The 24,494-nt window shown below is 40.3% G+C and overlaps 3 protein-coding genes across 3 annotated transcripts; 1 reads left to right on the forward strand and 2 right to left on the reverse strand.

Annotated features, from left to right (window-relative positions):
• Nucleotides 1-345: 345 nt before the first annotated feature.
• LOC116192512 (DNA gyrase subunit B, chloroplastic/mitochondrial-like) lies at nt 346-7,471 on the forward strand. The gene is made up of 21 exons (XM_031521070.1): nt 346-579; nt 952-1,096; nt 1,227-1,307; nt 1,395-1,508; nt 1,826-1,882; nt 2,401-2,502; nt 3,056-3,206; nt 3,327-3,403; nt 3,597-3,707; nt 3,983-4,053; nt 4,314-4,455; nt 4,799-4,897; nt 5,010-5,138; nt 5,332-5,446; nt 5,658-5,725; nt 5,910-6,023; nt 6,114-6,230; nt 6,319-6,372; nt 6,473-6,578; nt 6,680-6,810; nt 6,961-7,471. Exons 1-21 carry the CDS (start codon nt 437-439, stop codon nt 7,027-7,029), a joined length of 2,196 nt encoding a protein of 731 aa, XP_031376930.1. The 5' UTR covers nt 346-436; the 3' UTR covers nt 7,030-7,471.
• A 4,938-nt stretch (nt 7,472-12,409) lies between these two features.
• On the reverse strand, nt 12,410-16,390 carry LOC116197760 (sulfoquinovosidase-like). The gene is made up of 8 exons (XM_031528002.1): nt 15,229-16,390; nt 15,005-15,137; nt 14,677-14,892; nt 14,403-14,558; nt 14,040-14,292; nt 13,444-13,829; nt 13,084-13,200; nt 12,410-12,839 (listed from the first exon to the last, which is right to left on the reverse strand). The coding sequence occupies exons 1-8, from the start codon at nt 16,233-16,235 to the stop codon at nt 12,498-12,500; spliced, it is 2,610 nt and encodes an 869-aa protein (XP_031383862.1). The 5' UTR covers nt 16,236-16,390; the 3' UTR covers nt 12,410-12,497.
• Nucleotides 16,391-17,657: 1,267 nt separating this feature from the next.
• LOC116197770 (pentatricopeptide repeat-containing protein At1g80270, mitochondrial-like) lies at nt 17,658-21,103 on the reverse strand. Its single transcript, XM_031528013.1, has 3 exons — nt 20,910-21,103; nt 19,877-20,453; nt 17,658-19,056 (listed from the first exon to the last, which is right to left on the reverse strand). The coding sequence occupies exons 1-3, from the start codon at nt 20,942-20,944 to the stop codon at nt 17,809-17,811; spliced, it is 1,860 nt and encodes a 619-aa protein (XP_031383873.1). The 5' UTR covers nt 20,945-21,103; the 3' UTR covers nt 17,658-17,808.
• Nucleotides 21,104-24,494: the final 3,391 nt, after the last annotated feature.

Raw genomic sequence — 24,494 nt, forward strand, 5'->3', positions numbered from 1 at the left:
TGGTATCAATCATGATAAAAATGAAACAATGTGATTATTGAATATATTATGTGTCGAATGACTGTACCTAATAATATTTGCCAAACACTCAATTGTGAGGGCATAAGATTGAGTGTTATATAATTGTAAACAGAATTTTATTAATAAAAAAATCTCAATATGTTGAATGTTGAATATTGTATATGTAACTTTGTAATTGAATTTGATATCCTATTGCAATAATTTGGACTTCTTATTAGGGTTTTTGCTTTTTGGCGGGGAGGGAATGGAAAAAATAAAATAAAAATAATAAAGAAAAAGAAAAAAAAAGAAAAGAAAAGAAAGGGAAGTGAGGAGGGAGGGAGGATTCATTATCTTCTTCGCAAAGACAAAATTTTGACGAAACAAAGGGGGAGGGAGACAGAATCCCTCATTCTTTCATGGTTCACGGTCTCTCATGGCGCTTATTCTGAGACCCCCACACCACCTCCGTCTCCGTCTCCGTCTCCGTCTCACTCTCATGGCTTCCCGCCCCATTGCTTACTCTTCTCTTCACTCTCACTCGCACCTCCCTCGGCCCGCCCTCTTCTTCAAGCCCAGGTACCTGTCTCTGCTCTGTTCTTTCGCGTTCCATCTGTTTTTGTGCCTGGTTTCGAAGGTGTCTTGACGAATGAAATGGAGGGTCAGCTTGTTTCCTGCCATATAGCTGTAAAGTATGGAACTTTTTGAGGTTGTAACGCTGTGCACTGCTGTGGAGCAGTGGGGAGTTCAATTTAACCTTGCCTGGTTGTGTAATTGCCTCAGCTGGGTCAATGTTTCTGCTCTTTGGAGCTTCAAGTATTAGTTTTAGTAGTTTGGCAGGCCTTAGTTTGCTCCCTTTTCCTGGCTCTGTAATTTATTCCATTTTGCTGCTTCATGTAGAAACTGTTGGTTTAAAGCTGCTGAAGTATATCTGTATGGTTGATTTTGCAGGGAAAATTATCCATTGAGGACAGTGACCATTTGCTCATCGAGCAGAAAGCTGGGTCCCACGAGGGCATTCATGTCATCCAGCGCCTTGACTGAATCATTTCAGGGAAGCGTGAATTCAAAAGCTTATGGGTCTGAGCAAATTCAGGTAATTCTGCCCTAAAAATGGAAAAAGCTGCAATTCTGTGTTAAGTGTGTGCGGGCATTCATATAGTTGTAGACTTGTAGTGTTTAAAGTAACATACAGTGCCATGATGCTTTTTATAACATATATTTAGGTACTGGAGGGATTGGACCCTGTGAGGAAAAGGCCTGGTATGTACATTGGAAGCACTGGACCACGTGGCCTACACCATTTGGTAGGGCTTTAATTCCCGTGAAGGAAAATGCTGTTGCTGTTAAAATTTCAATTCATCTAGATAATGTTGGATTTTGCTGTCAAATAGGTTTATGAGATTTTGGATAATGCTGTTGATGAGGCACAAGCAGGATTTGCTTCAAACATCGATGTTGTTTTGTGCGCTGATGGTTCGGTCAGCATCACTGATGATGGACGTGGGGTATGGATAGTGTTTCTTCCATGAATATAGTAGCACTGTTTGGTACATTTGACACACAACACCTGAGCATGAATGTCTATCTTCTGCATATATAAAAGAAATCGTGAGCACGTTTTCTGCAGAACCTGGCATACTATATATTTTTTTATGGACATCACATACAATATAAAGTATACCTCTATTTGTTATTATATTTTGGTGATTGTATATTCTTGAGTTCCATATATGTATATATCTTCATAGTTTGCTTCCATAAGCTGATAATTTTCTGCATTTGTGGATTCTTTGCCTGACTCTTGCAATTATGCAATTTTCAGATTCCCACTGATCTTCATCCTGTAACAAAGAAATCTGCTGTGGAGACTGTTCTCACGGTATTACTCCATTGTAAATTTTTTTCCCCTTTCTTTTTCTTTTTTAGATGCTAACGTTGCCTAATGGGGAAGATGGCTTGACTGAATATGGTTGATGTTTGGGTTGATAAATAAATAAATAAAATCTGGTTTCTGAACCTCTTTTTGCAGTTGCAGTTGCAGTCCTGTAATTTGTATCATGATAGATAATATTTTCAATGCTATTACAAGAATCATAATTAAGTTCTTCATGTTTCTGTAAATTGCCTTGAAGAAGGATGTATTTTTTACTAAAAATTTTAAAATGCTCTGATATTAATATCATGTATCCATTGGCTTCTTATTCTTATTTGGGTAGCCTAATCATATCGACCATTGAAAGCTTATGAGTTACCTTGACAATTACGATATGTTTTTCTTGATAATGTTGAGGTCATTCGCAATATGACTCTTTGACTTCTTTTTCTTTTTTTTTTTTTTGGGGGGGGGGAGGATTTTGTAATATTATCATCCTGATCTCGGTGCTTTCATATTTGCAGGTCTTACATGCAGGAGGCAAATTTGGTGGTTCTAGTAGTGGCTACAGTGTATCTGGTGGATTGCATGGTGTGGGCTTATCTGTGGTTAATGCACTGTCCGAGGTTATTTTCTGTCTCTTCTTGTTTCAAATATCAATCTCCCTTTCAGTTAGTAATGGTAGTTGCCAAAATAGTGGAATTCTGAACAGAAATTAAGAGCTGGAAGTACAAAGCGGCTGTAATTTTCAATTTTCATTCTATTATCCGAGCAACACCGCTTGCTGCATGTGTAGCTGACTCAGAAAGAAAAGTGAGATGCTTGAAGAGATTATATATGACAGAAGAGAGGAACAAATATCTTAGTTTTCACTGTTACATAAGGGAACATGACTTTTCTCAATTGCCGAAATTGACAGTGAGGGAGATTCCAAGAATGAATCTACATGAAATAATAAAAGGAAGGATGATATGTAATCAAATCCAATGATACTCTTCATGGTAGTAGCTCTACCTTTTCAAGAAAATCTCTGCATAAGTCCATTTTTTGACTCTCTCTGTTTTTCCTTTTTATTTCTTCAGTGGTAACATCCATCAATTGCTCAGTTTTTCTTGATTTTCTTTTTTTGGAGTTTTCTGGTAGTTGCTGTCTCTATCTATTAACATGCATGTGTATTAGGCATTAGAAGTCACTGTTTGGCGTGATGGGAGGGAATACCAACAGAAATATTCTCGTGGGAAACCTGTAACTCCCCTAACCTGTCATGTGCTTCCAGTTGAATTTAAGGATCGTAGTGGAACTCGGATCCAGTTTTGGCCTGACCATGAAGGTATGAAATGTATTTCTTCTGTAATTTGCATGTGTAATTGCATATCAGTACTTTGTCATAATAAATTGACGATATATTTCCCAATAAATACTGAGCCGACATTTTCCAACCTTGCCATAGTGTTTACAACTGAAATTGAGTTTGACTACAACACACTCGCTGGCCGAATCAGGGAACTTGCTTTCCTGAACCCCGAGGTATATCTTTTCTCTTTTTAGCAAAAGTTGGGTACTTTTTGAATATTGTAGTTTTATCAGCAAAACCAAAATATTTGCTTCCAAGGTGCTCGGACTTGATGCTTATCTTTACTTTTATGTGATGTCTAACCGGAAAATTGAAGATTGACTTCTTTTAATAGTTATTTCTTATCTGTGGGCTCGATCATTGCAGCTTAAAGTGACATTTAAAATGGAAGATGATGATCCGGGAAAAATTCTATATAATGAATACTACTATGCCGGCGGATTGGTTGAGTACGTGAACTGGCTTAACGCTGATAAGGTACATCTGCATGGGAACCCATCTTTAGTACTTGCACCCCTCTTCCTCTTTGAGAACTTTCAAATAGCGAGGAAAAATCGGAGGGTTAATTGTGGTTTCTTATATGGATTGCTGAGGAAGTCACTCAAAAAGAAAATATATATATATATATGGATTGCTGAGGAAGTGAGTTTCTAGTCTCCTTAGTATTTCTTATTCAAGTGCTTCGTGTGACTTTAAGTTTTCATTCACCTCTGCTTTCTCTGCTGAATGGGGCTGACAGATTTTTGATGCAGAAACCGCTTCATGACGTCGTGGGTTTCAGGAAGGAGATTGATGGTGTTACCATTGATGTAGCCCTTCAATGGTATGCCTCTGCCCTTATTTTTATGTCCTCATACTAAGGGTTGGACCTTATATAAGCATCATAGATATCTTCTTCGCAAAGAAAGTACTAGTCTTAAGGAACCTGGATTACCCCTTTGTTTGGATATAATTGGAATTGAACCCATGGAATTGGAAACAATTTTTCCAGAACGTCTCAGTTCCGTCACCACATAGGTGGCGAAATTGATTACTGCAAAGTCCAAATTGATTTAGGTAATTGTTTCACCTTTTTTGGCGCAGGTGTGGGGATGCATATTCTGATATGTTGCTAGGATATGCGAATAGCATTCGCACCATTGATGGTGGGACCCACATAGATGGTCTGAAGGCTTCTTTGACGAGAACTCTCAATAACCTTGGGAAGAAGTCGAAAGCCATCAAGGTTTGTTTTTTGGTTAAGTTTTCTGATATTTTCGTCTCTATTCTATCACTTCAGCCCCAGCCTTGTTGGTCACTAGGAACTGCAGATTACTTTTATAATTCCCTAGATTTTTCTCTCAATCTTGATAGACCCCTTGGAATTAGTAAATCTAGAGATAAAACACTGAATTATGCCAAAGTAGTAAACAATGAAAAATCCTTTTTTAGAGGAATGTTGCGAAATATGAGATCGTGAGATTTATTTCTCTTTCTTTGACGATATGTTAAATAATAGCTGGAAAATTCAAGAGAAAAGAATAATACGTTTCCAACTGCAAATTTACGAATTGTTTCTTTCATTCTAGGAAAAAGACATAACTTTGAGCGGCGAGCATGTTAGGGAGGGACTGACTTGTGTTATTTCAGTTAAAGTTCCAAATCCGGAGTTTGAAGGACAGACGAAGGTATTGGATCTTCTTATTTTTGTATCAAAGATTTATTTCCCGACTAAGTGGTGAAAGGCATTTTCCTTATCATCCCTAATTACTTTCTTTTACTGTTTTTACCTTCTCATAGACAAGGTTGGGAAATCCTGAGGTTCGCAGATTGGTCGATCAATCTGTTCAGGAGTATCTTACTGAATACTTGGAGTTGCATCCCGATACGCTCGATTCAATCCTGTCCAAGTCTTTGAATGCCCTCAAGGTGACTTTTCCCTTCAGCTTTATGCATATAAGTTCTTAGTCCATGTTCATTAAACAAAAAAAAAAAGATTTGATAGTATAACTCCTGGATTTTATGTACTGGTACATTTCTGACTGTTTCCCATTTGCTTGTATGAGTATGGCATTAGTGACTAGAACCTCACTCTCTGTCCTTTCTCTTCATCTCTGTTTAGGCAGCATTAGCAGCAAAGAGAGCAAGGGAGTTGGTGAGACAAAAGGGTGTTTTAAGATCGTCTTCTCTTCCTGGAAAACTAGCTGATTGCTCCTCTACAAACCCTGAAGAGGCTGGTACTATTCTGATTTCTCGCCCGTTATGGTGCCTACCAGCCTAGTGCTTGTGCTTGATAATATTCTTCAATTGCCACTATTAATTCTTGGCTTCTATGTGAATTCCTCCTCTGGGAGATAAAATCTATTATACCTTGTATCATCATGCATTACTTAATTCTGTCATGGCAGCATTATACCAATGATCTCTTTCTTCTTCCCGATTCTCCAGAAATCTTTATAGTGGAAGGGGACTCAGCTGGTGGAAGTGCAAAACAAGGTCGTGATAGGCGCTTCCAGGTAATATCCACTATCTTAGTCAGAAAATTATTGGAAAAAGAACTATAGTAACTATAGGATGCGATCAAACTATAGGATGCGATCAAAAGTGCTGCCCTTGGGATGGACAGGACTGGCATATTCCAAAACAAATTAAGATATTCTATCTTCACAGTTATTGACCATAGAACTTGTGCTGGAGCAGGCTATTCTCCCTCTTCGGGGCAAAATCTTGAATATTGAAAGGAAGGATGAGGCAGCAATGTACAAGAATGAGGAGATACAAAATCTAATTCTTGGTCTGGGACTTGGGGTGAAGGTATTATAGAAAAATTTAGCATATCAAGTTATTTTCTTTTCCTTATTGCGACTGTTCTCTCATTTCTGTGTTGAAAAATTCTCTCGGAAGGGGGAAGATTTCAAAAAGGACTCTTTACGTTATCACAAGATCATCATCCTGACGGATGCTGATGTGGATGGTGCCCACATCCGAACTCTCCTATTGACATTTTTCTTTAGATATCAGGTAACCTTATTGAAGAAATTCTCTTTTCCAGTTAAAAGATAGATTAAAAAAAATGACCTTGTGATTGGTGTTGGGGTGTTGGTTGCAGAGGTCCCTGTTCGATGAAGGTTGCATCTATGTCGGGGTCTCGCCGCTTTACAAGGTCCGGCTGAGCTATATATTATATTACGCATCTCAAACCACACATTCCCGGGATGAGCATGATTTATTTCCTTTTGTTTTGTCTTGACTGGTACGAACAGGTTGAAAGGGGAAAACAAGTCTACTACTGCTATGATGATTCTGAGCTCAAGAAGCTCCAGAGATCCTTCCCTTCAAATGCTTCCTACAACATTCAGAGGTTTAAGGGTGAGAGTTTGAGAGCTCGGTTCTGTGCAATCTCTTAATATTCCTATGTATTACATGGTTACTCACAGGAAAGTGATGGGAGCATTTGAAATGAAATGCAGGATTGGGAGAGATGATGCCCTTACAGCTGTGGGAAACGACCATGAATCCTGAGACAAGGCTGCTGAAGCAGTTGGTGGTTGAGGATGCAGCTGAAGCTAATGTCGTCTTCTCCTCCCTCATGGGTGCCCGGGTAAATTTATTTTCTGCTACCTACCATTTTTCTCTTAATACGGCCGAACGAGAACTTTACAGACTACTGTTGGGGCGTTAAACTATGTTTTATTTGCTTTGATGAATTGATCCATGCTTCCCATCGCCTTGTGTTTACCTCCTCTTTTAGGTGGATGTCCGCAAGGAACTCATACAAAAGTCGGCAAAGATGATCGATATAGATCAGTTGGATATTTGAAAGTTCTCAACGTAGACAAGCAGCAAAGGATATTTCCTTTCAATACTATAAAGACGCGAATTTCCTTGGTTGTTGCTCGAGGAAGTGGATTTGTTTCTGCACCAGTTTTGCTACTCAGAGTTATATGGTTCGGCAGCAACCATGTCGAAGTTTTGGCACATGAGGCCTCATCTCTATAGCTGTCGGGTGATAAGAAATGTCTGGTGGTGTGTGGAGGGAATTTATTTGTTAAATTATGAAACAAGGAAAAGAAAAAAAGATACTTTTTGGTTTTCTCATTGCAATACAAATCCGTCCCATGTGTCTTCATTGTTAACCGGCATAGGTTTTTTATTTTTACTCTTAAAGTAAAATTTCAGCTCCTTCCAGTCGTTCATGAACTTTTGTATAGCTTTTAAATGTCACTGTGCAAACTTCCGAATGAGAAATTCTGGCCAGAGTACCCCGTGGCCTTGTGAGGACTCGGGAAGCAGTAGCTTCACTCGAGATAATTTGAATTTCATATAGGCAAGTTTGAGCAGAAACAGGTCAAAAGCACCAAAGTTTAGGGGCTGCTTTCATATTTGGGGAAGTTGGGGGACTGATATTTGAATATGCAAGAGAGGAAGAGGAGATGTCTCCAACCATAGCATTGCAATGGCAAATCAGTTCAGTGCCTTCTGCTTACCCCTTTGGAGCTGCGAACGCTGCAAGTCGTAACTTCGCCCCGCTCATTCATTCCTTCTCAGAGCTACTCCACCCTGATCCTTTCGTCTAGCTTCTCGGCGTGGCGGAGATCAGCTGTAAATCTCTGCAATGAGGGTGTGGTGAGGATCTTTTGTCCTTTGATTTGGGTTCTCTAAACCATCGATTGTTTTCTCCGCCTTTGCTGGATTTAAGAGGTCGGGTCGTGTGCCTGTGCTGGCATTGGCACTAATTAGTATTGCGCTTTCATATATATATATATATGGAAAGAGCTAAAACTAGAACTTCATTCATGTCGTATCGATCCTATATTAATTTGATTGATTATTTATCATCATCCTTAAATGAATATATAGAATTCTTTCTTCATACATACACACATACATATATATATATATATATATATTTATGCGGACGATAGGCCATATTGGTCTTTTCATGAGAAGGCCGCGTCCCAGAGTTTATGTGCAGGTGTGATCTTGTCGCTGGGGGCTTACGCTGTCATCGGAGAATGTCACAAAGGACGGGGATTGCGGTACAGAAGTGCCCCAGAAGGACGAGCCTGCCCTTCTGTGATCCATTTAAGGGCGAATGCTCCTTTATAAATCCGCCTCCCCCTCCGGCTCTGGGGACGTCGTCTTCGTACCCGTGACATATGCCATGGGTTCGATCGAGTTAATTAATAGTCGTCGTTCATACCTCTCTACGTTATATGTATTACTGTTCTCTCATTTCTGTGTTGAAAAATTCTCACTGAAGGGAGAATATTTCATAAAGGACTCTTTACGTTATCACAAGATCATCATCCTGACGGTTGCTAATGTGGATGGTGCCCACATCCGAACTCTCTTGTTGACATTTTTCTTTAGATATCAGGTAACCTCATTGAAGAATTTCCTCTTTTCCGGTTAAAAGATAGATAAAAAAAATTGACCTTCCGATTGGTGTTGGCGTTTTGATTGCGGAGGTCCTTGTTTCAACAGGTTGCAATAAACAATCAGGTGCAGTCGACTCGTCCAAATCTGCCACCGCCATAGCACAACCCGAATGTGGTTCGACTGAATTAGCTAGCACCAGATGTTCGAGCAGTGGTGGGGGCAATCATTGCGACCTCTCATACCCCTCAGGTTAACTTGAAAGATCGTGCGATGACGAATCGAGTCTAAGACGATGCTGTCTCCTCCAAGCGTCGCCTAAATCTCTTTGTGAATGTGACTCTGAGAAGTTGCCCCGTGACATGCCTTCGCCGATAACAATTCATCATGAACCAGCTGTAGCTCTTTCTCCAAAGGATATCCAGCATTTGGTGGCAGAACATGTAATCAAGGCGTTGCAGGCTGCAGAGCGACAATAGCAGGGGCTTCCCCCTATTGAAAAGGATTCTGACTTGGCCATCTCCAAGGAGATTCTTCACGCTAAAGTGCCGCACACGTTCACTCCCCCTCATATTACTTTGTATGATGGGAAGACAGACCCGTTGAACCATGTTCGCCACCATACAATTTTGCTCTTGGGAATGGGAGTGTCAGAACAAGTGCAATGCCTTCAGTTTCCAGGAACACTTACTGAAGCCGTGGTAGATTGGTTCCACTCTTAGCAACCTGGCTTTATAACAAGTTTCAAGCAGCTAAACAAGATGTTCCTGCAAAGGGTTGTGAGCATGCAACAGGCGAAAAATGAGCATTGTTGAGTTGTTTTCTACGGAGCAAAGGGAGAAGGAATCCCTTCACGACTGGTATGATTGATTTTTCAAGGCTTCGACTGAGGTGGAAGGGTTGAGGTAGCGCGAGGCAATGGCTGCCTTCCAAAGGGGCTTGAAGAATGAGGAGCTTGTGAAAAGCTTGGTCATCACCACCAAGCAACTTCATTGACATCTCTAGTTGTGCACGGAAGTTCGTGACCATCGAGGAGTCCATCTCGACATGGAAGAAGAAGGAGCACGTGGGTGAAAAACGAAAGGAATCTCATGACAACCGGTTTAGTGAAAAGAGACTACTCTTCCAATTTGAGATGTTAACACCCCTCGATGTACCTAAGGCGGTTATCCTCCAAGAGATGAAGCGACTTGGACTAGCGAAGCCCCTTTCACTGAAAAAAGATAAGTCTTTGGGTAAGAATTTAGATCAATATTGCAAGTTTCACAAGGCATGTGGACATGACATTGAGCGTTGTCACGCACTCAAATTTGAAATTGAGAAGCTTATCCGAGAGGGACACCTAAAGTCCTTTGTCCACGGTGAATCTCTTCATGATCGCAAGCATAGGGACGTGCACGAGGATACTCTACAAGGTGATTAATTAAAGCCGTTAAGCTATTATCACAATTTCTTGTCTTTTCCCCCTTTTGCTTGTTAGGTGTTATTTGGAATGAATATTTTTATGACATTTTGATTGATGAACATCTATTTGAATTATGAGGCTTGTGTTATAGCTCGCGAACACTTCATGGATAGAAAAGCGAAGCGCTTGAACATTTCCTTTCGCTGGGGCCCTACGCTTCTGACAATGATCATGCTCAATAACCAAGGGCCAAACCCGATAATCAAGGGTCCTGATTGAGTCTGATAACCAAGGATTATGTCCCAACAACCAAAGGACGAACAACTCTCAATAACCAAAAGCGAAGTCCTCCCTCACGGAAACAACAATGCTCGATAATCAAGAGTGAAGTTTTCCCTCGCGAAAACGACAATGCTCGATAACCAAGAGCGAGGCATTCTTTTGTGGGAGCAATAACGTTCAATAACCAAGAACGGGGTCTTCATTCGCGAAAGCGACAACATCTAATAACCAAGGGTGGGTTTTCATTTCACGAGATGGAACGACCGATACAAAGTCAACCTTCGCGCCGAGACATCGTTGAAGAAGTGATAATGGCATTTATGAATTGATCTACTTCCCGCGACCTCTTGAGCTCGCGGTAGTGGTGGACTATGTTGGGGACTGGGAAATTGGCCTGATTTGCCTGGTTTGATTTGGCATTGTGGGCCCACTTTGATACATCCCAGTTGGTAATGGAATCTTATCATGATGATATATCTCTTTAATTATTTTTGGGTATCTATTGATATCTTTGATATATCTTAGGTATTTTAGAATGTTCTATCAATATTTTTATGATATGATATGGTATCTCTAACTTTATATTTGGCAAGTATATCTACTTATTGTATGCAAGTTGTTCGTGCGGTGTTCATGGAATCTTGAGACTCATGACTTGCACGTTATTAAGACCCGATTTTTTACTATCCTAACACATTCCAACTTATAAAACATTACTTTGATTATGTTGAAATCGAATTATACATATAGAAGATATGTAATCCATCCTCTAAATTATTTATTAATTTATGACTTTTGATTCAATAGTTGACTTGAAATTTTTTGTTTCTCCTTGCAATGCAAATCCATATCCTTTCCTACTGATTGTCTTTAAGCATCCACCCAAGGCTTTCACTGAGAAGTTGGCCTAAAATAGACTCAAAAAAATTGGAGATGATAAACGAAATGTGTATTCTGAATTATTATAGCAAAATTGAGTGGCGTTTTTGGAAAGTTACTCCGCAAGCTAACTATCAAATGATTTGTTCCGACTGAAATACTCCGTCACCTAGGAAGCACCGGGGGGCGTACGTAGTGTAATACTCTCATCCGAGATAGTTCGTTGAATGGCGTATTTCATATATGAAATGAAAGTCTGGCGGAAAACAGTTGGAGAGGTACCAAAGTTTGAGGACGAATTCCGTATTTCGTAAAGTTGAAGGAGTGATATTTGAATGTACCAAAGATTAGGGAGCGAAAGTGATGTTTTCTGTTAGGCGGCAGCAAATAAAATAAAAATGGAGCGGGAGAGGGGGGAAGAATATACCAAAGGGAGTATTCGATTCGCTCATCAGAGTAGAGAGGAAGAGGACGTGACGTCTCCGTATATAGCTTTGCCATGGAAGATCAGTTCAGTGCCTTCTCCTTCGGCTGCAAGTCGTAAGCTCACCTCCTTCCTTCCTCATCCGAGCTTCTCCGATCTGATCCCTTGTCTAGCTTCTCCCGGCGGAGGGAGGCCAGCTGTAAATCTCTGCCATGCGGGTGCGGTGAGATCCCTTTCTTGTTCTTTGAGGTGTATTTTCTATTCCTTCTGCTGTTTTCTCCGCCTGTGCTGATGCGGCTTTGTCCCGATTCAGTGCAGTGCGCATGACCGATCATGAAGTTATCTCGTTCAGGGCATGAGTTGAAAATTGAAATGCTTTTGCTGGACCTCCTAGCTAGATCTGTGTCTCCGTAAAATCCTCCATGAACAGTTGGGATTTTGGGAGGAACGATCCCTTATTGATCGTTTGGATGTTACGTTGATTAGGAAGATGTTTACCAGATTCAAGAATCATCTGGGTATGTTCTTTTAGGAAGAATGCAGCATTCATTGGAGGCTTCAAGATCCACTTATGCGCTGTTCTGGTCAGTTAGTAGTGTTGAGTAGAAGACGTTAGCTGAATACTGTGCCGCTCGCAACGTTATTGAATGCCCACATCGGGACTTATGGGCACGTGTTCTGTCCTTCCGCTATTGCTGGAATAATGAATGGAAGTATCTGAAGTTACTTTGATGGTGAGTTCCATGAAAAACATGCTGCTTCATTGATCCTGGAACTCTCAAGTCTCCTTTTCAATACGTTCAAAGTGAATTGATTCAGCATTCTATGGTATTCGGAAGTTAAAAGGCATGTAGATTTGCAATAGAGAGAGGAAGAGTATTCATTATCTATAAATCATGACTTATTTTACATTAAAGAATCATGAGCGCTTAGAAAGAATTTTCAAGTCCCTTAGATTTTTCAGAAATGTCTCCCCAACTGTAGAGCCATCCTTAACAAATACAGCAGGATAGCCTATTGGAGCTTCCACCCTAGCTTCTTGATTCCTGTATAGGTTTCCTGTCCAGATATGTTTCCAAGAACAAGTTTCTCCTTTTGGAAAGTAGGCCTTCACATTGTTCTTTCCCTTGTCGAGGACAGGCACTACTAGGATTTCCGTTCCAACCAGGAATTGCTGATAAGTAAATCCTTGCACATTTTCATCATCGGGATAGTGGAGAAACATGTGCCGGCAAACTGGCAAACCTTTCTGAGCCGCTTCCTACAAAATAGAAATTAAGAACCCGAGAATGTGTCAGGTTTATATCTGCCTGCGCACTATTTGCTCAAAGCCCAACTGAGAAACCATTCAGGAGATGAAGCACAAGTAACTCTGTCATTGTAACACTATCACTATGAGAGTTTAAATTTAGTCTATTCCGCTTGTGATTCCTCCATAACATAGCATCATCACTAAAAATAATTTCCTTGCTATTATATATAAATCATGGTCAAACTAGACGTACCTTTATGAGTTGAATTCTGTAGAATTTCCAGGCACTGTATACTTTAGCAAACCGTGCAAAATGCGATAGGGTTCTGTTGTTTGAGTAGAACTGGCTGTTGCAGGATGGCTTGTTTCCCTGATTGCAGGAGAAAGATCAAAATCAGCTACTACCCATGAAGCAGAACATTCAAGAGAGAGAATTATAGTTGAGGTTAGTCTGTATCTGGTAATTAAGTTGATTGAACATTCAGGAAATGACTGGCCGGCTCCAAGATTAGCCTCGTGCTGGGAAAGTATACCTATTCCTCTATTCCCCTAACTCACATAGCCATTTCCTGTATTATTTGTTTATCTATCTAGATTTTCACTGGTTACTCACCTCATGGGTCCTGAAGACAGTTGTTAGAGAATTCAGCTCCATCCATCTCAGTAGCAACTCTTCGCTCCTGTGGTACTTGATCAGAGGGAAGCTCACTGCACAGTAGCCTCCAATATCACTGTGGTTAAGAGCATACCCGGAGAGTCCACTGCTCAGTAGGCCAACCACCGCACTCTTGATCCCATCGTTAGTCTGCCAACTTACCATTTGGTCTCCTTCCCAGAACAGCATAGCCCATTTAGGACTATCTCTGAAACCAGCTCTCACGAAGAAAACAGGTTCATCTTCTTCTTCTCTATGGTTGCTTTTCCATTCATCCACGAATTCTCGGTTTATTCGGGCCCACAGTTCTGGATATCTGTTATGAGCTGTTATTGGATCTTCACCTGATAGTTTGAATTACGTAATAAATGGGTTATATGAATTTGAAAAGCTGAAATGCAAGATGCTTGTTTAAATTTGAATATCGCCAGTAACCAACATAAATATTGTCTGGAAAAATAAATACCATATTTTATATTTAAAAATTGAGAGTTTCTTTAGCTTATCTCAGGAATGTCAATGATAACCGACCAGTTTAGGAAAATAGGTAAAACCTGAATAGAGGGTGGCATCCACTGGGAGGCCTTCACCAAAATCAGCCATCCATCCTCTTACCCCTTCATCCACCATTTCCTGTAAAATTCTCTTAAACCAACTTGTTGTATCTGGGTGTGTCAAATCTAACATACCGACATCAAAAGCCGTGTTTGGGACCATGTACAGCTCTCCATTTTTATCTTTCACTAAGATGCCCAAACTCTTTGCCTCCTCGAACAACATCCTCCTTTTGTTTGGTTTGCCATCAACCTAGAGAAGAAAGTAACAAGTTTCTTAACGAAGTACGTGTAAATATATCTGTGGCAGAGCTAGGCGATTCTTTCAATAATGACAGAAATGTAAGTCGAGACGATGATTACCGGAGCTAGACAGGGATTGCAGTATGTCATCATTTTTATGTGCTGGGCATCTAGATCTTGAATAAGCTTTCGCCATCCCCAATACCTTCTTGTATCCACTTCCCAATTCCACCATAGTTGTGACCCAATGAAAGTTTCTCTCTGCCCTACCCAATCCTGACAGAGAAGAACAGGTAAAAAATTGGTGCTCAAAATATCAAAAGAAACCGATCTTCTGAACTACTATAAATTGGCAATATCTTTGATGGGTTAATCTCTTGCAGGGCCTCAGTACCTGCAACCAGAATGCTGAAATGGGAACATCATAGGCCTTCAGCTCATCCCATACATTATAGACCATGTCAGTTCCACCCTGCATTCCAACGACAGCTCCTGATATGATCCACTCTGGCAGCTCTGGAGGCCTTCCAATATTCTCGGTGAACTGCTTGATGAGCTCAGTAGGTGAGTTTCCATGCAATAGTCTTCCTTGAACGGAATTTCCATATATCTGCAAGTTCCAGGTAATAGAAAAGGAGGAAATTGTTACTTTGATGCTCAATAAGTTGCCATGAGAAGCTCGTTGATAGAAGCATAGTATCCACGGTCACTGAGTAAGGTACCTGTATTTGGACTCTATCTTGCCTTGTTAGGTCGAATATGGAATAGTTATACCCTTCAAGGTAAAGGGATCTCATTCTAGATGTCATGTAGAAGGGTGAAGGTGCATAAGTCGTGCTCCAGTCGCCTCCGGCCCTGTCAATTGAAAACAAAATTTCCAGTAAACTGCAATATGCCAATCAAACGTTTATTCATTAATTGGTCTACAAATGAGTTCATGACTGACCTGTGACTGACTAAGTTTGCTGCAAAAGTTATGGGCTGATCACCTCTTCCGATGCCTTGTTCCTGAACAAAAATGGGGACCCGTTTGCCCTTGAAGTCCATGTGAGAGAACTGCTCCCCGAAGCCATAAAATCTCTCATTCTCTTCACTTGAATAAGTGAAACAGACCCTGTTGAATTCCGCGGACTCGGGCAACTTCATTTCTGCTGTTTCCTCCTCTGGAGAGGCAACTGCTATTATACCTTTCGGCCTTGGAAAGAACCAAAACCATCCGAGTTTCTTCTTCCGGATACGGCCAAGTTTAGCCCGGATCCCCCGGTATTTTCCGGGAGAAGATTTTGTTATGTGAAAGTCGGGTGCTCCGAGCTTCACTTGAAATCCGATATCTCTACTACTTTTCTGATCAAAGAAGACCCAATATCTTGCAGAGGTGGAAGTTTCCTTTGTCTGAAACCGTCCACTCCTCGGAAATGGGTAGTCTCGTAGCCGTTTCTTCTTGCTGAATATCCTGCCACTGATGGACAGAACAGGGAACTTCATATCCCTGAGGTCGTCCTGATGCAACTCTGAGCACCCAGATGAAAAACATTCATCAACTTCGAACAAGCTGTCAGGATTATCGATCAAACTGATATCTTCGACAGTCTGGTGATCACAGAGCAGGTGGACTTTCCTGTCTTTCACGAGAAAGGATCCCCTACTTTCTTCCACCTCTGTCTCCGCCATGGCAGCAGAGACAAAGGCCTGTCCCGGGACAGTCGACCATATGGTCTTTTCGGGCTGCGATCTGTGAGAAATGGAGAAACACCCGCCATTCTTGGAGCTCCAAGCGAGCTGAAAGTCTTGCCCGATTGGATAAATCCCAGTCGAGGGAAGGGCAGGGGAATCGAGGAACAGAGACCCCAGGAGGAAAGGGAGGGATTTGGGTGGAGAAGGGAAGGGATTGTTGAGGTGTCTGTGGTGCTTCTTAGTGATCTTGAGGCTTGCCATATTGCCCCCCCAAAACATGGAAATGTCTGTTTGGGTGCTTGAGATTCTCTCTTCTTACGGCTTTCCTTTTCTTTCCATGTTTGGTATTGGAATGGGAAATCGGGATTATTTGTTATAGCAATTCTAGCTAAGTTGCCATCGCACCTTGCTAGTCTCTGCGCGTGTGTAGAAGCAAGACATTAGGCGATGTGGACCAGAAAAGCCACTCCAGCTGCCCGCATTTATATAGCCATTATTCAAAGGTACTAGCACCTTCTTTTTTTTGGTTGAATTCTTCGTTTTTTTTTTATTCTGGCCCGATGTTCTTGGAATTTGTTTGTTGAAACGGTCTAGCTTGTTTATTGCCCCGGGTCGAAAATCACATGGTTTCAGGTTAATCTTAGATCGTTAACATGCCCCGTCCGGAGGGGTCTCGTTTCTTTGGGTAAATCATGGATACGTACGAAATGTTTGGAGACTTGTGTGTTTGGTCTCAGTTAGGACCACTGACTGAGTTTCCATTTGGCCTCCGTGGCGGAAGTTGAATGTCATCTTTCGAGGTCAAAAATCAGGGTCAACGGAGATTTATTCGTTCATTTTTCTGCTTAATTTATGTGTCGGGTGATTTAAAGGAGTGAGAGATGTGTGGAAGCAAGATGTTGGAGAGAGATTTAAGCGACAGAAAAGGATATATTTATTTATTTTATAGGATTACGAGGTGACCTCATCCAATAAGTTGAGGCTAATTCTCATTCGGATATTGACCTAACATTTTTTTCCGAGATACGGCAGATTTTTGATTGGCGGGAATTTGTTCATGGCCAGGCTGATTAACATATATGTCTCGTAATTGAAGCTCTCCCTCAAATAGCTCAGTCGATGTAATATCTGGTTTAGGAGGGTTGCATGGAGGCAATGAATCTGATCGTGTTCATCTGCCACATTCACTTCAAAGTCTGATCCTTCCCGGTTTCTGTTCTATTCGAGCGGATGCAAATACTAAAATCATGCAAGGATTGAGAGCTCCGACGAACCTACCCAGGTTCACGTCTAGAAACAAGACTGCCTACCTCAACGAACTAATTGGAAAGCCGACGAAGCTACCCATGTTCATGTCTAGAAACAAGACTGCCCACCTCAACGAACTAATTGGAAAGCCGCCGGGGTCGAAGAGGGTGGGGTCTACTAGCCATTCCGTGCATATATTCCTGGGGGCCCCATTTTTGCGAAGGCTAGCTGTGAGATGGTGCACGGCTTTTCTCCTATCCATAATGAACCTAGTCGTTTCTTAATGAATCTAGACTTGTTTTGAAGTGAATCTAGACTTCCTTGATAACGTTCACTTACAATGCCTCCATACATTAATGTCATGTTTTTGAACACCGCTGAGTAATTCCGCACGTGCCATTTGATTATTGGGACAATGAGTACGAACCACCCACGCAGCGGATGGAACAACAGTTTTCTCAAATCGGAGGAGGCATTCAAACAAGTATTATAGAAGAAAGTGGATAGGTTGAAAAGTAGCATGGAACTAAACCTAAATGGTCCTCCAATTCACCGGTAGACGCATGGTACATGGCATAATGGCCAAACCATAACAGGCGGCAAACTAGTCGAGCAAATCCGATACGGGAGTCTTCTTAAAAGGATCGACCTGAACTAACTGTGCTGCCACTGCCTTGTTCGGAAACAGATTGTCTGCCTTCATCCTCTCCCTCATCCCATAAGCTGGAGTCTTTGCGTTGATATAAGCCTGAAGCAGGGACTGGAACTGCGTGATCCTTGAGGTGTAACCAGAGAGCCTCATTCGGTGGAATAACTTCTCCGCGTTGTGAACATCCCCCCTCTTTGAATACTGATTCATTATAGTCATGTAAGTGTAGTACATTGGCTTCATGATTTTCTGCTGTGCTGCCTTGTGGAGGATCGAGTCGGCCCTCTCCACCTCTCCTGCCTCCACGTACAGCTTCACGATCGTGTCCCAAGTCAGTGGCCCAATCCTACACCCGCTATCAGCCATCCGCTTCACCAGATCCTTCCCCTTCATAAGCATCTTGTTGTTTGCGTAGACCTTCAAGAGGGCAGAGAACTGGGTCGCCGAGAGCTTCTTCCACGTTTTCGCCATCCTATCAAAGACTGCTTCAGCCTCCTCCACCCTTTTCAGCTTGCCCCAAGCCTCGATCGCAGCTACACATTCATTGGCCCGTGGAGAGCGTTCACATACCTCCCAAACCCTCTTCACCTCATCCACCTTCCCAAGCTCTGCATAGAGCGGAAGCAACAGATGACAAGCAGATCTATGGGCCTTTAGATCACCTCCTTCCATATCTTTCAAAACATTCTCAGCCTTCTTCTTCTGTCCGCCCGCGACATAATGCTTGGCCAAGATTGCCTGTGTGCTGATGTCAAGTTCGATCCCTTCAGCCTTCATTGCCTCAACAATTTGGTCCATACCCTCGAGGTCGTTTGAGTGGCCTTTGCTATCTATCAGTAGTCTGTAAGTGAAGCTAGTCGGTTTGACATTCTCTTTCTCCATCAATAGCAACACATCTGCGATCTTCTTCTTATCGTGCCTCTTGTAGAGAAGAAGCAACTGGTTACAAGCAAAAGCGGTGGGAGGGAACTCTAGATCCCTCATTTTGTTGAAGACTTCTTCTGCTTTTTTAACATTCCCAGCTAAGACGCAGTTCGCTAAGAAGGTTCGGTATACAACCTCGCCTCTGAATGATTCCGGAATCTTCTCGATGTAGGCCCCTGCTTTGTATAGTCCACGTACCTTGGCAATTAAGTCAAGGCGAGATGCATAATCTCTCTCGATAAGATCATATTTACCACTTTTCTCCAACCATTCGGAGAGCTGCAAAAGCAGAAATATATCATTTGAAAATACTTATTTGCCCCTATCTTCTACCAATCAAGAGATTTCATGCACTGGCACAATTATGTATAAAAAGTGAAACCTTCGATTGGTCTGCATAAGTGAAATAAAATTGAGCAGCACAACATTTTCAATTTAAATTGTGTATACAAACTTGCCAAGAAAGCGCAATAACTGCAGCAAGAGTGGTCTCTTCCAAAGGATAGAATCAAGAGTCTTTTTGATCATTTGAAGTACGGTAACCCATTGTTTCCCTCTGTCTATACTAAGAAGCACTGCATCACCATCTTTCAGAGAGATAAACACACTCAAGTCCTTCTCTGCATAGCTCATTATTACTACTCTAATTCAAAGGGCACTGGAAAAAGGTTTCCGGTGAGAACAGAATGTTTAGCAGAAATTAGTCAATCTGAGAAATGATGAATAAGGTAAAGACCAGAGTAACTCAGCCATAGAAGAATTTACTAAGAAAAACGTCCTAATTGACACATGCTCAAAACTTGAGAAAAGGGGGGGAGAGAGAGAGGGGGGAGGGAGAGTGGCACGTGGTTTTAAGAACTTGCCCCAGAATTTGCAGCACAAGGTAATCAATAGCATGCGGATGCGAGAAGAACTGAAGTCGCATAAACTAGTCAGTCATATAGTACTTCTTAGTTTTCCACTTACAAGGAAAGTAGAGAAGTTTGAAACAAATTGAAATGTAAATATTGAATAAGCACATATGCAACTTCAGTTCAGATCATTCAATAAAATTGAATTCTGAAAATCTAAAGAACTGAATATGAGGAGAAAAGGTTACCTGCAAAGCCCTCCCAAACATTCGACGCCTGCGGAGATTGTATGTGGCCAACCATATATCGTCCCTACTTAACTCCTTTTCGTCTTTGACCCACTTCTCAAGAGCAGTCTCGACAGAAGGAGCAGCAATGATGGCCTTGAACAGTTCCGATTGAGCCCTACCTGATCGGTCTTGGACTTTATCAGCTAAAAATCCCAACTCATTCTCAGGGGATTCTTCATCACCATCAACATCAGAGATCTCTGCCTCAGAAACTGATCCATCAGCCTTCCCAGCGTTCAAATTGCTCTCCGCGACAGCATCGGAGTCCAATGGTGTTTCGAGTTCAGTGAATCCATCTTCTAACTCATCTTCCTCTCCACTGCTCTTTGCACCAGCTTGTGAAGAGAAACCACATTTCACGAAGGACAACCGAGAAAAACCATTGCCCTGGAGGTAAAATCTTTTAAAAGATGGACTTCCATAAGAGAATGACGGATGCGACTTGAGAATGCAAGTTTTATCTTCGACACAGCCGTTGGGAAGCTCACACTTAACACCAGCAGCACGGGCTATTTCAACACCAAGACTACGATTCCTGGAGAAAGAACAGCGGTATATTACGTTCAAACTCCCAAATACACGAGAAACACAGACAATCCACATAGAAGTTCATAGTTAGAATCGCTCGCTGGAAGACTTCCGAGGATATTGACATCGGAACCACTTACTGACACCAAATCAAAAGATGCATCTAAGTTTATGGTTTTCCTCTACACAAGCCGTATTCGTTAAAGCTGACTGCAGAAACAGATACAATCGATCTGATCAGTTAGAACAGTCCAAAACTGATAAATAATGTGCAGCAGAGCAGACTGGTCACTAGCAGCAATCAACCAAAAAGAAGAACCATTCCCTACTGTCCTCCATTTCAGGTCCCCGAGAAAGCAGAAGGGTCAGTGTGCAACCATGGCTGAACATAATCACACACAACCGACGCCCATTCATACTTTGACGCACCAATTTACAGAGAGGGATTAAGAGAGTGAGTTACTTGAGAGAATTAGGAGCTCGACGAAGCGCCCACATGGCGGAAATGAGCTGCAATAGCGAAACCGAAATGAAACGAAGCTCCTTCCGCCGGCGTTTGCAAGGGAAATGAAGGTCTGATCAGCCGGAGATAAAACCCCAGTGGCTGTGGCTAGTGGAGAGTGAGAAGCTGCAACTCCTGAGTTCTTAAACCCTAACCAAAGCCCTGCTCTAATGCAAGGGTTACGGGAGGAGGGAAAGGTTTCGTTTATTGCAGAAACACCCCTACAGTTTCTAATAATTTCAAAGAGCTACCGATTCATTTTTCATTTGACGACTTAGGCCTTCCTTGTGGGCTTGGCGGCTGGAGCTTCCGGCCTTATAATAATAAGCCCATATCACATTTGGGCTCTTCTTAAAAGATTGAGTAGTTTTTTTTTTTTTTAAGAAGGGATCCGCATCATATCGATGGTGATCGTACTGGGACATGTTAATATAAGGCTTAAAGTAACCCCTTAATCTCACTTGTTTTTCTCGGCCACAACCTAAGTTTATGACTTTTACGAGTATTTGAGCTCTTAAATCACAAATGTCCATGCTACTGGTCTTCAGATTTTCTCTGTTTATCTCATAACATCGAGCGGTACGATATCAATTAATCTATTTAGGCTAAATACTTTCAATCTTATGAAGGCAAATTTCCAAAACAAAGCCTGAATTTTGTCTCGTTTTCTATTTATAGTCACAGTCGACAAAAGTTGTATTAAATTTAAGGATGTACTCTAAATTAGTATTGTTTACAACTAAAAGTTCCCCCAGTTCCATCACTTAGAAGATATAATTTTTAATTTCTGAAAGTACATTTATTAATATTGAAAATAAAAATGGTAATTTTAAAATAAAAAAAAAATGAAAAGCTTCAAAGTAAAAAAAGCGGGTGAATTAACAAGAGGGGAGGTAGGGCCAAATTCGACCATGACCGCCCCCGGTAAAGACGCTACAACACTGGCGGCAATGGTAGTCGGGGTTGGGCCCCCATTGCCACCATGTATCTTCCCCCCCTCTTCTTATGAAAAAAATATATTGTTGTGTTTGGTTTTAGAGTTAAATGGAGTCGAGTTTTAATTTTAATTGGATTATAATGATTGTATTGTTGAATTATAAGAAAATGTGTAAAAAAGTAATGAATAGTTGAGAGAATTTAGTATTAAAATTGAATTGAATAGTTAAAAAAATGAAAAAAAAAAAAAGAAAAAAAAAGAGAGTAATAATTGTGTTGTTAAATTTTGTTATGTAGTGAGTAGAGTTAAAGTTAGGGTTAAAATTTTAAAAATCAATTTTAAAATCAAACGGATTGTACGTACGTAATATATATAGACGAAGTAGGATCAATCCCAGTCATTTTTGCCCCAGCTGGACTGTCGGAGCCTACAGGGACCACGTCTTTGCGAGGTCACCGCTGATGGGGCTTAAAGTCGACCATCACCCCATCTGACGACATTGCCGGGGAATTGGACGGTGGTGGGCGGTGGTGGGTCCCCATGCCCTTTTGCCCTCTTCATATTATCTTAATTTTTTTTTATTTTACAAAATTATTATAATTGTCTTTAATGTCGTATGAGCAAGGGAAAGGAAACTTGACGAAAACAAATGAAAAATGTAATATCTAACAGAAAAGACAAAATTGATCGTAACAAACAAGGAGCACATACCTAAAATTCTAACAACTATGGACAAAACAAGAAGCAAAAGTATGTGTTTTTTTTTTAACAAGACTTTGGGCCTTTTTTATAATTCAAAAAAGTATGTATTTTTCTTTTTAAATTACCATTTTATGAATTATCGGAGCGCACTTTACCTTAATCTCTGGAGAAAAATTAATCATTTGCTAACAATTATGAGTAATAATGTAACTTCATTATTAATTAATTAATAATAAAAAAATAGTGATGATAATATTTGCTGATGGCTATAAGTAGTCCTTCTTTACTAGGATTTAAGCTCTATGCGGGAAGACTTATGACTTGTTTGGTTTGTAAATGTGATTTTAAAATCACAATTTTAACCTAATTCTACTCATAATAAAATAAAAATAATTCATACAAAGTCAAATAGTGGACCCCATTAATACCATTTTTTTTCACAACAAAACAAAATAACTCATATAAAGTCAAAGGGCGGGTCTCATTTATACCACTCTTTTTCAAAATCAAAATCTAATTTTAAAAACTTACTTTGAAACCAAACGCAACATTAATTTTTATTAACACAATCCCCATAGAGGATTGGACGATTGAATTATCCGTACTAATTATGAGTTTCTATTTGAAAACTTTTTTTTATTAATCTATTCCAATTGAATAAAAAAGGACGTTTCCCCCTCATTCTTTCAATGAGCCCTTTTTATGCTTGTCTATAAAGTGCTTGTAATTTATAAAATTGTATTAAAGATTCATTTAAAATATATTGTATATGAGATGCAGAAACTTTTATTATCATGAGTGAAATAATAGGTTGAAAAAAGAAAAGAAAAGGAAAGTGAAAATGAGAGCCTTAATGCATAGTTAGTAATTTAGACCAAAAGAAATGCATAGAGTCAATGAACCATAGTACTGGAACAGTAAGGGCAAGGATTTTCTTAAGATGAAAATAATTTTCATTGGAAAATAGTTTTTTTTCCATCGCGAGGGAGAGATGTAAATGTAACTGTCCTTTTTCAAAAAAAAAGGAAAAAAGAAAAAAAAAACAGAGGAGAGATATAATAATTAATGAGTAAATTGACAAATTGGTCCTCCATAGATGCATGTTACATCAAATCCGACCTCAATAAATTTTTTACATCAAATTAAACTTTGAAATATTAAATGTACATCAAATCCGACCTCAAGAAATTTTTTATATCAAATTGAACTTTAAGAGATTAAGTATACATCAAATTGAACCTTAAAAAATTAAGTGGACATCAAATCTGATCTCGAGAAATTTTTTACATCAAATTGAATCTTGAGAGATTTAGTATATATCAAATCCGACCTTCTGTCAGAATGCTGTCCAAAATGGAAGAAAAAAAATCTAATTTGACATTCAACAGCTAATGTGGCATTGTTTGATTGTTTTCTTATATTTTTTTTATTATTCCCCATTTATGTCTAGCTTAAAATGTATTTTCTACAGTTTCTTCACTTTTCAATCGAAGGCAGGATTTGATGTACACTTAATCTCTTAATATTTAATTTGATGTACACTTAATCTTTCAATGTCCAATTTGATGTAAAAAAAATTTTGAGATCGGATTTGATGTACACTTAATCTCTCAAGGTTCAATTTGATATAAAAAATTTCTTGAGATCTAATTTGATGTACATAATCTTTCAAGGTTCAATTTGATGTAAAAAAAATTTTGAGAGCAGATTTGATGTAATATGCATATTTAGAGGACGAATTTGTCAATTTACTCAATAATTAATATACTCAACGAAAGGTCCATGGCCATGGATGGATCTCAATAGGAATGAGAGGGTCTTGGAGTTTGGTGGAAGTTACGCAAAATGGATGGCATGAGCTTTTATGGTGTCACCCCCACCCCTTCCCCTTTACAGCCCCATCAATC

This window comes from Punica granatum, chromosome 1 (assembly GCF_007655135.1).
Source record: "Punica granatum isolate Tunisia-2019 chromosome 1, ASM765513v2, whole genome shotgun sequence".
Lineage (NCBI taxonomy): Eukaryota > Viridiplantae > Streptophyta > Magnoliopsida > Myrtales > Lythraceae > Punica > Punica granatum.